The following is a 12,816-nucleotide window of genomic DNA, read 5'->3' on the forward strand; positions in this document are numbered from 1 at the left end:
CCTCTTGCAAAAGTCTCCCAGCCTTGGAAACTACTTAAACTTGCTTCAACAGAGTTGGCAACTGAAGGGACAAAACTTTAAAAACACATGACCCTTTTAAAGCTCGGGAGCCACAGAAAATTGTTGCAATACAGCAAGGCTGTTACCTCACTGCAAGGCTTCCCCCAGCAGCCGGTGCCCTGCGTGAATGTCTGTCTCCCTGCAGCAGGAATACACGCAATGCAGCAGGGTGCTCAGGGGAGGCTCCACTGATATCCCGTTTCACATCACGTACAAAAGAAAACGGAATTTTAGAAAACCCACCTGATTTCATTCATTGCCTAGCTGGGAAAATAGGGGAATGCCAACTATGCAACCATTCGAAATGAATCACTGCACTTTCTACTAAGAAAACTTATCTTTGCAAATGGACACCACACTGATTAAATCAATTTGGAAGTAAGAGCCAGCCATAACAAACCCATAGAATCATAGAAACATTCAGGTTGGAAAAGACCTTTGAGATCATCAAGTCCAACCATCAACACATGACGGAATTTATCTTGATGCAAAGAATTAAAGACATTTAAAATAATTTTTTGTTTAACCACTAGCATGTGGGTGGCTCAAGTCCATTCATACCTCGGCAAAAGCACGCAAGTCTTCCATTTTTTTGGTACTCCACACCAGCTGGATGACTCACGCACTATTTCACCACCATTTTATACTGGTATGTACTGGTGCTGCCACAGAAAAAGGTCGTTCTACCTTCCCCCTTCCCTCAGCCCTTCATTCCTAGGCTTGCCCCCTCCTCTACCTATGCAAACACATTTGTTGGCACAAGGAGAAAGACTGAAGTGGATGAAAAGCCACCATGAACTGAGCCAACTAACAGTCTTTAGCCTGCACCAGTCCCTCTGTTTAGGTCAGAGTACAGAGGTTTGTCCTGGCATGAAAACTCAGGCAGGACATGGAATATGAATGAGACTGGTAGCAAGTGAGACTACCGGGATCACCTTTTTCCAATAGGCAGCTAACTCACTGGATGGTGAAACTACAGCATTTAATGAGATTTATCTCTCAACCTGGGGTACTGCAGCAAAACAATAGATAGAGGTTGGTTTTAAAAAATAGAAGTATAGGAATTATTCTTTGAAAAAGAAAGAAAGAAAGAAGATTTGGTTTGCTATTTTAAACCATTCATTCAAAAAATAATTTTAAAAAATTGTGACCTCAGACTTCAAAAGTCTGGCTTACACAACCAGTAATATTTGAAATAGCCGTAGTAATAAATCTGAAAATAGGACTTTTCTGTAACAAAACTTCAACTTCTGTAAATACAGGTATAAACAGAAATGCATGTTTTTCTTCAGATACCAGTGCACACACAGACTACAAGCCTCAAAAGCACAACAAAAATGAAGGGAGGAATTAATTATTAATATTTACAGATTTACTATGTTAAATATGATAACATAGAATTAAACATCACAACTGAAGACGAAACAAAGAAAACATAGCTGAACCAGCATGTCTTTTGATAAGAGAAATGCCAGTAATTCAAATTAGTATTTTGAAATAATTTTAACATCTATAACAGATCTCAGGGTATGACAAGTTTCAGATCACAGAAAGGTTAGACCACTTGAGCATTTTTCTCCTCAAGTCTAAATAGGAAATATGTTGGCAACTAGAAACAAAATCATGTTATTGCTCAAATGCTTCAACAATCCAAAACGTCTACTAATCTAAATGCCAAAAACCAAAGTAATACAACCCACAAAGGAGATACATGAGCAAATCCATAGAGGACTTTTAAATACAAGAAAGGCTACTATGTTCATGCCAACACATGGAATTTGGGAAAAAAAAGAAAAAAAGACAAAAAAAAAGAAACCCTACCAAAAACTATTAAAATCACTGCAGGAAAGGCTGGTTGCTACTTCTTCAAAACAACAAAGTTTATGGCCACTCATCAGGAATGGCAGAGACACTAAAGAAAAATTAAAAAGTGCAAAACCTACAGTATTCAACCTGTATTGTTTCCAGAAGCATTCACAATAGTTTCAGCTTTGAACAACAGAAAAAGCAGTGCTTCCCTTCTCCATATTAAATGGCAACATACACTAGTGCAAGGAAAGAGGAAATTCTAATTAACAGAGTATTATACTGCACATAAGTATTACGTAATTCTACCTTAAGTATCAATCAGGGTGTTTTTCAACACCGTAAGAGCAGCTTTTAGAGAAGTGAAAACATTCACTTTTTAACAGTTTCATAAAATACAAAGCGATGGAGGTTGCTTTCTTTTCAGCAGTGTTTCTTGGTATCAAAAAGAAAAACACAGGAATGAGCATTAGAGTGTGAGAAATAAAATTCAGCTGTCAAACTGAAATCCAGCCAATTTTTTTTAAGGCGCCTTGTTGGAGCACTCTTAAGTCTGTTTGTTGCTGTGCCTGAAGGGTTTGAATATTTCCTCCATAGCTTCAAAGCTTGGAAACCCCCTTCAAACCCTTATGAGCAGGGAGGCTTTTCTCAGCATTGTGCATGGTATCATTATGTACTCTGGATTGCATACAATTTGTTTGCCCTCTGTTACATGCTTTTGAAGTTAACAAATAATCCAGAAGTCACAAACTCCTGTGGCTGTAGCCTTCAGAGATACCATCACAAATGGAAAGGTAACTCACAGGCACATTGACAACCTGGCTGAGATGTGCCTTGTGATGCCTGTTCGTAGCCCGCCATCAACAGCAGGCAGTGCTGTCGTGGGACTTGTTCCTGCCTGCCGACACCAGACAGCAGAGGGTCAGTCACAAGGCCAGTGCAAAACTTGGACCTCAACAATCCAGGCAGCACACTTCTGAACATCTTTCCAGAGCACACTTAACATGGAGGGAGGAACAAGCAGATTGTACTGCTGTCCTCAGGGGAAAAATGCTCTCACCTTTGCAAGGCTGCCATCATAAGTACAAGAGTATGGAAATGGACCATACCAAGGTTTCTTTTAAAACAAACAAACAAACAAAACCTTGCAAAGGCAGAACTATTTTGAATTCACAGTGCTTTCAAAATGAAAAACACTATTTTGGAACCTTTCCCTCTTAAGGCAAACCACCTAACAGAATCCTAAACCAGGAAAAGATCGACTTGAACGTTTAAATACAACATAACAGGCATTATAGAAAGACAGTGGAATAATATAAAAGCAATGCATCATGAACTTCATGGAAAAGACAGCGTCCCAAGTAAGTGTGGAGGACTAGCACTTAATTACAGACAGTTCATGATAACCATGTGGAAAAATGTTACATGAATATCAGGCAGCCAGATATACTTCCACGCTGCTTATTCTGCTACGCTGGTACATATATTTGAAGCAAATCTGAACAAGGAACTGACCTGCTGAAAAAATACCCACAAGAAAACAAAACATTACCTTGTCATCTAGGTTTGTGCCCTGCTTTCCATGGGGCTGCGCGCACTTGTTTGTTGGCACACTTGCAGGGGCCAAAGAGGGCAGGAATGAACAGCTGGCAGGGTGGTAAGGCTAGTTATGCTAGTTTAAAAAAATCACACTGCCACCAAATGCTTATGCTAACTAATATTTGCAATCTCAAGAGAAACAGCAGCTGTTCTGGGGGGCCGAATGGCACCACATGTCTACTCCTATTTTAATATTTCTAGAAGCAATCCAGAGAATTATAAATCTACGCACCCAGCATCTGTACACCGTAACATGGTTGAACCAGTCTCTAAAAATTGTACAAACTCTCTGGAATAATATGATCTGGTAGAGTTTAATGTGCACATCTCTTGCAAAAGTGTATGTCTAAAAATTCTTTCCTTGTGTCAATGAAAATGTAGGTAAAATAGATCAGGATGCCATTAATTAGACTTTCAAAAAACCTGATACAAGACTTCATAACAAGCTACTAAAAACACTGAACTAGTTACAGCATTAAAAACAGGCAGAAAAGAAAAATCAAAGGGTCATGCTAAAAAATTACCATCTTTCAAAGTTCTGTGCTAATTCCCATATACACAAAATATTTTACAGATGTTTAGGAAAGGGAATGGCCCAGAAGAAGCCAAAGAAATTACAAATACAAAACCAAATTAAATTTAGTATCAGAAAGATGAAACAATGCATAATATAGGAAGAAAGTGCACTCATACTTTACAGATTTCTGGAGGAACTGTATCAACTTACACGATCATCATAGTGTAATGAAAACATCTGCTCAAATTGCTGATGTTCTAAAACAAGTCTAACCAACTCGTAAGAGATAAGGCATTGAATAGATAACATGAAATTATTGTAACTTGTTACGCTATTCTAATTATTATAAATTATAATGAAGCCCTATATCAGACAATTCCACATAGACGTCTGCAGCATCAGAAGACTCTGTCTTTGACCACAGCTGGAGACCAGTTCCTCAACTTAGAAGGACCTTTGGTAACAGACCAAAATACCAAACGGTAAAGGACCATTCCATAATGCTTAACTTCCATGAGGTGACATTTCAAAGTGTCTTAAATCAACGTGTGCTCACGATAATTTTACTTTAGAAGTATTATCACAGAACTTAGCAATATTCAGAGACAGCAAAGACTTAAAAAGGATGGCAGGGTATGCAGTCTGCATTATGTAAACATATCTCAAGATCCTACTTAGTGCAATGCATGAGCTGCAAGTAAAGGACTGTGTGTCCAAGAGGTTCCTGATAAAATAATCTCCTAAAAAGAAATAAATCTCCTTATCAGCTACTCAGATAATTCAGATTAATTTAATTCTCTAGTTAAAAGTTGCCGTTCTGATTTCATGCTTATGGTCCTGTCTACCTCTGTGATCAGCTAATGAACAAGAAAAAAGAAATACTTTATCAAGGTACGCACTCTTAAACCTTGGTGAAATTCTTCCATTTCTTCTATGTCTCTCTCTTTCTTCTTATACATTCTAGCTAACGTAAGGAAAATCAAATCTGAGAAAAATAACTGCATCAGCAAACCATGTTTGTATTTCGTTTAGCAAGATCTTCAGATGATATACATTGGAAACAAGTTAAGGTTAGCAACTGTATTTTAACCAAGCAACTGCTGTGGAAAAAAAAAAAATAGCGCAATCTTACTTGATTGCACTAACTGGAATATGAAGAATGTACCACGTTAGGAGAATTTCCAAATACAGAGGTGACACAGTAGTAGTTTAAAGAGACCGAGGAGGACAACGAAACAAGTTTAGACAGTGGACTGGAAGAAAGGGACATTCTTGTGTTGCAGGGTAGCCTAATTTTGCTGCATAACCATTTGATGGGAAAGGATACCAAGTGACCTGAAGAAAATTGCATCTCATTCCTTGCTATACGAATCAAGAAAAGGAGGACTGTGGACCACCCTAGAAGCTCTGACCCACACCCAAGAAAGATTCTCTAACGCTGAGATAATAGAGGGAAAGAAATACGCACTGAATTTATAATGTTTTCATCTAGGTCTATTTCTTGCTGCTAAGGAAGCACCTAAGTCTTTTATTCTCCTGCCAAAAGACTCTCTGTGCTTCTGTTTGCTTCCATTATGAGGAGCCTCTGGGGTAAAGGGAGATGCAAGAGAAACCTTAAAAAAATTCCAACTGCCTTTGTCTCTCACCACCCATTTCCCACTTGGTCTCCCCTCTTCCCCTTCTTTTCCTTCCTCCCAGAAGTTCCCTCCCCCCTAGCAGATCATATCACAAGAAGAGTGTAACACACTGAATTAAACAGAGGCAGGAGAACAGAAAGTAAGCAGGATAAAGGCTGCAGCTCGCACTGCAGTGCTTTCAGACTCTGAGCACTCTACTACTGCAATTGTATCAACACCCACCATAAAACACCACTTGACTTTATTCTGTGCTTACTAGACCTACAAGACTGAGTGGTGCATCAAGCTCTGAGGCTAGTGTTCTTTCTAACCCCCAAACTAACTATAGGTCTAGCCAAAACACTGGAACTGAAACAAACCCCCAGCTAATCCTGAGCCCCACTCAGACCAGCTCTCTCCTCTATCCTTGTGGATGTTACAAGATCTAGCAGCAAACCTGGCTCTTAAGGCAATGCAGACTGCCCTACTGAATACTAACCCTATCCTGACTGAGTTCAGGGGCCCATATTTAGCAGAGATCTGACAAACAAACAAAAAAAGCTGTTCAACCCTATCTGCAGATGTATTTAATTCTAACTGCAGTGTGAACCCTACCTTATCTACAAGCTGATGACCATAGCCATCCCATAACTAAAGATTAGCCACAAGGCAACAGTGGACTTAGTCATCAATCTGCTATTCTGCAAAACCTGTAGAATTACACTATTCAGCACTGGCCATCCTATAATCAAACAACAGCTACAAGCAAATTTTTTGATTAGTGTTGTGGCAGACTAGATAGGACATTTGTCCTTACCAATGCCACCTCTAATGTAACGCTCTGGCCGTAGCCATATTAAGTGAGTGCTTCAAGTATTTTAACTCCCAAATATCAACACTTACCCTAGTCTTATCCATAGCCCAACATCAACATGCACCGAAAAGGCTACCAATAAGCCCTTCATCTCCACCAGCATTAGCTCTCACTTAATACTAATGAACTTGTAGGGCTCCAACAGTAACTCAAGTTCTCCACCATCTGCTGTCCAAAACACTAATCTCCAAACATCACACTTCCAGGACTTTCCAGATTCAGCAATAACAGGTTCTTCCATCCTTGCCATCCTGAAACCCCAGTCTACTATATGCCAGTAACTGACATCCATCCAAAACTTAGTCATACCTTGCTCATCTAAGCCAACCTCAGAATTCATCCTACTTTTGGGCCTCTGAGAAGAGAGGAAGAGAGGAAGGAAGGAAAAAGAAAAAAAAGAAAATAAAGCCACTAGCTCAGAAATCTTTACCATCTTAGGCTTAGCTCTAACCCTAACTACAGCTCACCACCCCTGTATCCCTCTCCAGAATCAACAGAAAGCAGGATTTTCAGCCTGCCAGCATGGTTCTTGCAGAAGCTAGCTCTGAAGCAGCCTGCTGTAATTTTAAACTGAAACCTAGCAAAGTGACCCACCCTGCCACAGAACTGACGAGAAGACTTTCAGTCATTCCCACCTGAGAAGAAACCATGGGAACTGTTCCTGCCCAAACCAGCCCCCATCTCAGTGCAAGAGGCTTTGCAGCATTCAGCAACATGACAAATTCTCGCACTACTTCTGTAGAGAACAAACACTTAACTGGGAATTTGATCCCTTTGCTGCAATGTGGCACATATCTGGGAGGGAAAGGGACACGTGAACCCACAGGAGAAATTCTACCCAGCCTTCTCCTTCCTTCCCCATTTCCTCCCCTCAGAAAGTTCTTTGCTCCCAGGCAGCGGCAGGGAGGAGGTAACATATGAGAATAGAGGTAGAAGAGGTAAACGGCACATGTAGCCTGGGCTGTGGCACACACTGTGCACACAGTATCAGCTGTTGCTGGGAAGGGGTTTTCTCCTCTTCAGCCCCTGACCTTCTCAGGAGACAGAGCAAGCCTAACCAAATTAACTAGCCTTCTCTTTCTCCCTGAGCTCAGGCAAAGAAGCCATGGCATCCAGGTCCAAGATGGACAGCCATAACCACCCTGGCATCTCGGGACAGGTAAAGGTAGCTCACCTTGGAAACAGCTCAAGTGAAGGCAATTTAGCTGACTTTGACCACAAGTTGAGAGTCCACAAAGCAGGTAGAAGAATGAGAAGATCACAGTGCAAGTTGGGAGTGAAGTCTCTGCCAGTTGGGGTTAGGCTAGACTGCGTTCGACACAGTCTTCTTACAGTTTGGAGTACATAGAGTTTTTGGAAGTAATGAACTACTCCATTCAGAACAGGACTGACATACACCACACAGGGCTTTGGGGCAAATCATGAGTTGGGAAACACGCACATACGGAAAGAGAACCAAAGCATTACAGAAAAAAAAAAAGGCATCAATCTAAAAGTAAGAGATAGAGCTTTATTTTCAAGGCTCTTTAGAAACAGCACAACCTCATTCAGTTGCAAAAAACAACACTGAGATGAATGGGTCACTTCCTCTTCTCCCTCTATTCTACTACATTCTAGAAGAACATGTAAAACCCCTTTACACATTTAGTTCAGATCTAGTGTGGGGACTTCACATGCCCACAAACCCACCTCTTCCTGCCTTCTTGACAGCACGTACACATCTCCCATGCACAACAGTCCTTTCCGGCTTACCAGGGACATAAAGTAAATTACTGCATTTGCGTATTTGAGAGAAACACCTGGGAGCAGCTGCAACACGAAAGTCACAGCAAAAGTTGATTCTGCCTCTCAGTATACCAATTATATCATCTGAGGCTCAATGGCATAGCTCCAAATTAAATGCAGTCAGAGTAAACAGTCATCCAACTGAAAACATCATATAGACATTGGTACAAAAGGTGACAGTTTTGTTACAATTGTTTTCTTTCTATGACAGTCGGCAAGGTTGTGGCTTGCTATGTTAGATCAACAACTATGACATCCTAACAGACCTTTCAGTGATTGTGCACAAAGATCTGAACTGATGTCTATTTTTAATGTGTAACAGGTATTTCCTTGTCACAGATAATCAGTTTTATAGTTCATGCAAGCTGTCTTTTCAACATATTCATAAATAGTGTTCACTACCATTCTGATGCACAAGACAAAGTTGTTTGATTTTCTTCACTAAAACTAATTACAAAAATATTTTTTTTAAAATCATAATACAACAGACTGGTTGGGGGGGGATCTTCAACAAATGAAATCTTTGCTCCTAATTTTCTACTCTGATCACATTTATTCTTCAGTGAGAGAGATAAAAATCAAATAAAGCAATGATGCTGTTGCAAAAGTAAGACAAAAGACTATTCCTCAGTGAAAAAACAAACAAATATAAGATTCTAAATGCACTACATCTTCAACTTGAAACACTGTTGGAAAAAAAAACACAAACGTTTAGAGCTCAAAACAACTCAAACTGTTTCCCTGAATAATCGTTTCACTGCAAGGAACACAGATGCACTAAAGAAAACTAGTTAGGAGAAAAGAAGGAATAGAAAGCTAAAATGTTTTCCATTTGAATTGCGGCTACTACAAAAAAGTGACTGACTGGAAAATGGAAACCCCCCTCTCAGACATGCTTGCTTACATCCTATTTTCAGCCTCTTCACCTAGTTTCCCCTCTGGAAAACCCTGGCTGCAGGAGAAGTCACACAGTCTGGCATACCTAAAATGGGCAGCACATTTCATCACCACATGTCTGCTTTCACAGCACAAAGGCAATTAAAAAGCCCCAAATTTATTTCTGGAAACCTCTGACACATCACGACACTGTTTTGCCTCTACCCCCACATCCATGCTCAAAATCCACAGACAAAGCAGACTTTAAGCTGTACGGCCAACAGTAAACACCCCAAGTTCATCTCCATTCGGCCTCCCAGTAACTGCCTGCTGATATGGAACTGGAACAAGGTCAACTTGGAACTAGTGAGTGGGTGGCCCCAGAGTGGTAAATGATGGAATTTCAGCTATCACATGGACTAACAAAATCTACTGACATCAAAACTTAAAATAGTGTATTGAGTCTTTGTTTCATGAGATCACATTCATTTGATCAATCAGGTTCTCAAACAGGGGGCACATCATTCCCACTACTGCTCAGCTTGGGCGTGAATTTCCTGTTACTCAGAACTCCTTTCCTAAATCCCCCCACCTTCAACTGGTACTGCTAATCTAGCCCTGTGTACTTGACAAATTTGAAATTTTCAAGCCAGCAGCCACCACAGGGAACAGAAATGAAACTTCGCAGACTAGACAGTTAACCCGTTAAGAAATTAAAAGTTTTGTTGTTCTTGCTTTCTTTAATAAACCAACCTCAACCATAATTTTCACAAAGGCTTTCAGAGAACAGATAGAGTTAGTTGTGCAATGTGCAGTAAAACACATCCTTTTGTTTATCGTGTAATATTACAGAACACCAGTACCCATTAAATACTTAAAATTATTGCTACATTTTTAAGGATAATTTTACTCCCCTATACAATTCACAGCTAGATCAGCTAAAAACCCTGAATTGAGGGGAAATCTGTGTGGAAATTAGTTATCTGAACAATAGGCTGCAGGCACTACAAGCACCCCAACATTAACTCTTTCAAGTTTCTGTAACTGCTACACATGCACAACATCTGTGTCTGTAGAAAGCCTGAAGGATTAAACCTGGTGTCCTCTTCCATATTTTCAGAAGTGGTGCAGAACTGAGGTGCCTGCTGCAGCAAAACTACATCAATACTTAAAAGTAAAGCAAAACCATCCCAAAATGTGGCGTGGGCTCCACCTAGCGAGTTCAGCCCCATTCCCTACCGCTATGGCTGAAGCGCTGATCTCCACACAAAAGGAGTAAGAGAGAGAACCACAGGGTATTACAGTGTCCGGGAATTACGTCCTCTTGTATGTTTACAATGACCTTTGAAAAGCTTGATACTTCTCATGTATACTGGAATTATAAATATGAAAGTGCATCTTTAAAATTGATACGTAGTTGGTTGGTTGGTGGGTTGTGAAAGTTGACTGAACAAAGTGATAATGAGTTCTTTATTGTTTCTGGCAAACAGCTGCCCAACTGAAAAAAATCAAATATTCAGCACATAAATGTAAGCTTCAGATATGACACTGAACTTAAGAAACACTAGGACTTCTACTTTTTTGCAAGCTCAAAATACTAGAGGTCTTATTAAAAGATTTTCACACCTTTTAAATTTTTTAATGTAAAAAAAAAAAGACATTTTAATTATTTCAGTGTCCATTAACTGCTGACTGAAAATATAAGAAAAAAGACAGTATGAAAGAGGCCAAGGTTTAGACCCATTTTATAAACACAGCTGAAAATGACACATAGGATACTTCAGTATCTAATGGCCTATTAATGTTTAAAGCAAAGAAAAAAAATATTTGTGGCATTTTCAAAGTACCTGAACACTAATTGTATATTACTCTCTTAGCCAATGAACCTGCAGCATGCAAGACCTACCTGTGGGGTTGTCTTTCTAAAAGGGTCAGTTCCATGTATCACATCCCTTATTATTCTTTCTCTGAGATTATTATACTCCTCTTCGGTGAGGTCACTGTCCTCCAGCTGATGGTTGCAAACTGGGCACTGTCCGCTGTAATAATAGTGAAACAAGAAAACAAAAGGATAAAGGCTTTTAAATAACAAATACCTCAAATTTTACTAACTTATTGAGTGTCTGTGTATGAGCACAATTGAACTCCAACATAATACAATCACCAGAAAATCAGTTGTAATCTTTCTGGGATGCATCCAAAACCTACTGAAGTCACTTGAAATACTTTTATGTGATTTAGTGGGATCAGGATCAAAGATTTAACTCTAAAGACATTTGAGGATTTAGGGCTAAAACTCTGCATGACAGCATGGGAAAAAAAAAAAAAAAAAGTTTTTAAATATTCACCAGCATTTATTTAGGCCTTAGGAGATCAGAGTTTAATTCTCAGCACTACCACGAATTTCCACATCTCTAGTATTTAAAAGTTTCCCTACTAGACAGGAAAGTCACGATGGACACATACAGCCCAGATCTCAATGTGGGAAGGTGATGCAGTTGCACTGGCCTGGCCAGAACATACGAAGCAGCTTGTAGGCATACTAGTTGAAGCTAGCAGGCATGACACAGAGCTTTGGTCTAGCTATAAATCCATTCCAAAGTGTTAGAACAAGAAAAAGCACCAGAGAAATGCTCCACTATTGTGCCACAGGTTGCCGCTACAAAAAAACCTAAGCTATCTGTGCCTGGTTTATCAAGGTTTGGAATAATCAAACCTGCCACAAGTGTGTAGAAATAACCCCTCCCAAAAGAAGAAAAAAGGAAAGAATTTAGCGTTCACCTCCCAGAGCCAGAAACACCGCTCCATCGTGCACAACTGTGCCAGTGATTGTATTGACTGCATGCAGCACAGGGACAGTTTCTTCTATCATTCACATCGTCGCTTTTCAGTACTCTTAGTTTCCCTGTTGCAGGGCCAGCAGCTATGGCAACAACTGCGGTTCTGCAAATCCCAAATCATACATTGTTTTGTCTCTGACACACACACAAGAACTCTCCACTGATCTGTCTGTGCATGTTTTTAATACTAAAAGACCAAAGGGATTGAAAATCCATCATAAAATAAAAGATTACAGAATAGAACAATAGGAGATGTGAAAAAAAACAGACCTCAAACTCTTTAGTTTCCTCAAGAAGAGTGCTGACGTTATAGCAGATCCTGAAAAATTTTCAAGTGAGCACAAGTGAGGCAATGGTACAAAGAACACACAGATCCACGCCAGCCAAGGGGCACAACTTTTTGTCTGACCAACCTAGTGCTGCAAAAAATCCCCAGCACTGGGAAAGGCCATCAAAACAAACTGTGACCACAAGAACCATGTCAACTGCTCTATGTTGGGTTTTTGTTCATACAGCCTGCTAGCACAGCACACACATAATGCCAAGATGCAAAACAAGACAGGCCTAACTTTTGTGTCCACCTCTGGATTTCTGAGTATTGGATTTGGTATGAACCCCCAGAACTGTATCTTCAGAGAAAGGACAAACATCTTTTCTAACATCTAGCCTTTTCTACTGTTTCATGTCCCACGGGCATAACCTCTGCTCTAACACATAGTCTGAAGGAAACCAAACTGGAACTGTCATCGCTTCCATGTCCCATTTGTTCATTCTTTTCTTTCCTAGCTGTCTCTCTCGTTAGCCCCTATAAACTGAACACATAATCAACACAACACACAACTC

General features: G+C 40.0%; 1 protein-coding gene across 2 annotated transcripts in view; it reads right to left on the reverse strand.

Moving 5' to 3' along the window:
- Positions 1 to 12,816, reverse strand: part of PRORP (protein only RNase P catalytic subunit) — a 53,819-nt gene that overhangs the window by 33,413 nt on the left and 7,590 nt on the right. For both annotated transcript variants that reach the window (XM_009954130.2, XM_086462256.1), the window contains exon 3: positions 11,040 to 11,172. In XM_009954130.2, coding sequence (XP_009952432.1) covers positions 11,040 to 11,172 — 133 coding nt within the window. The remainder of the gene's footprint in view (positions 1 to 11,039; positions 11,173 to 12,816) is intronic.

Source organism: Leptosomus discolor, chromosome 3 (genome assembly GCF_034619465.1).
Source record: "Leptosomus discolor isolate bLepDis1 chromosome 3, bLepDis1.hap2, whole genome shotgun sequence".
NCBI classification, from domain to species: Eukaryota; Metazoa; Chordata; class Aves; order Leptosomiformes; family Leptosomidae; genus Leptosomus; species Leptosomus discolor.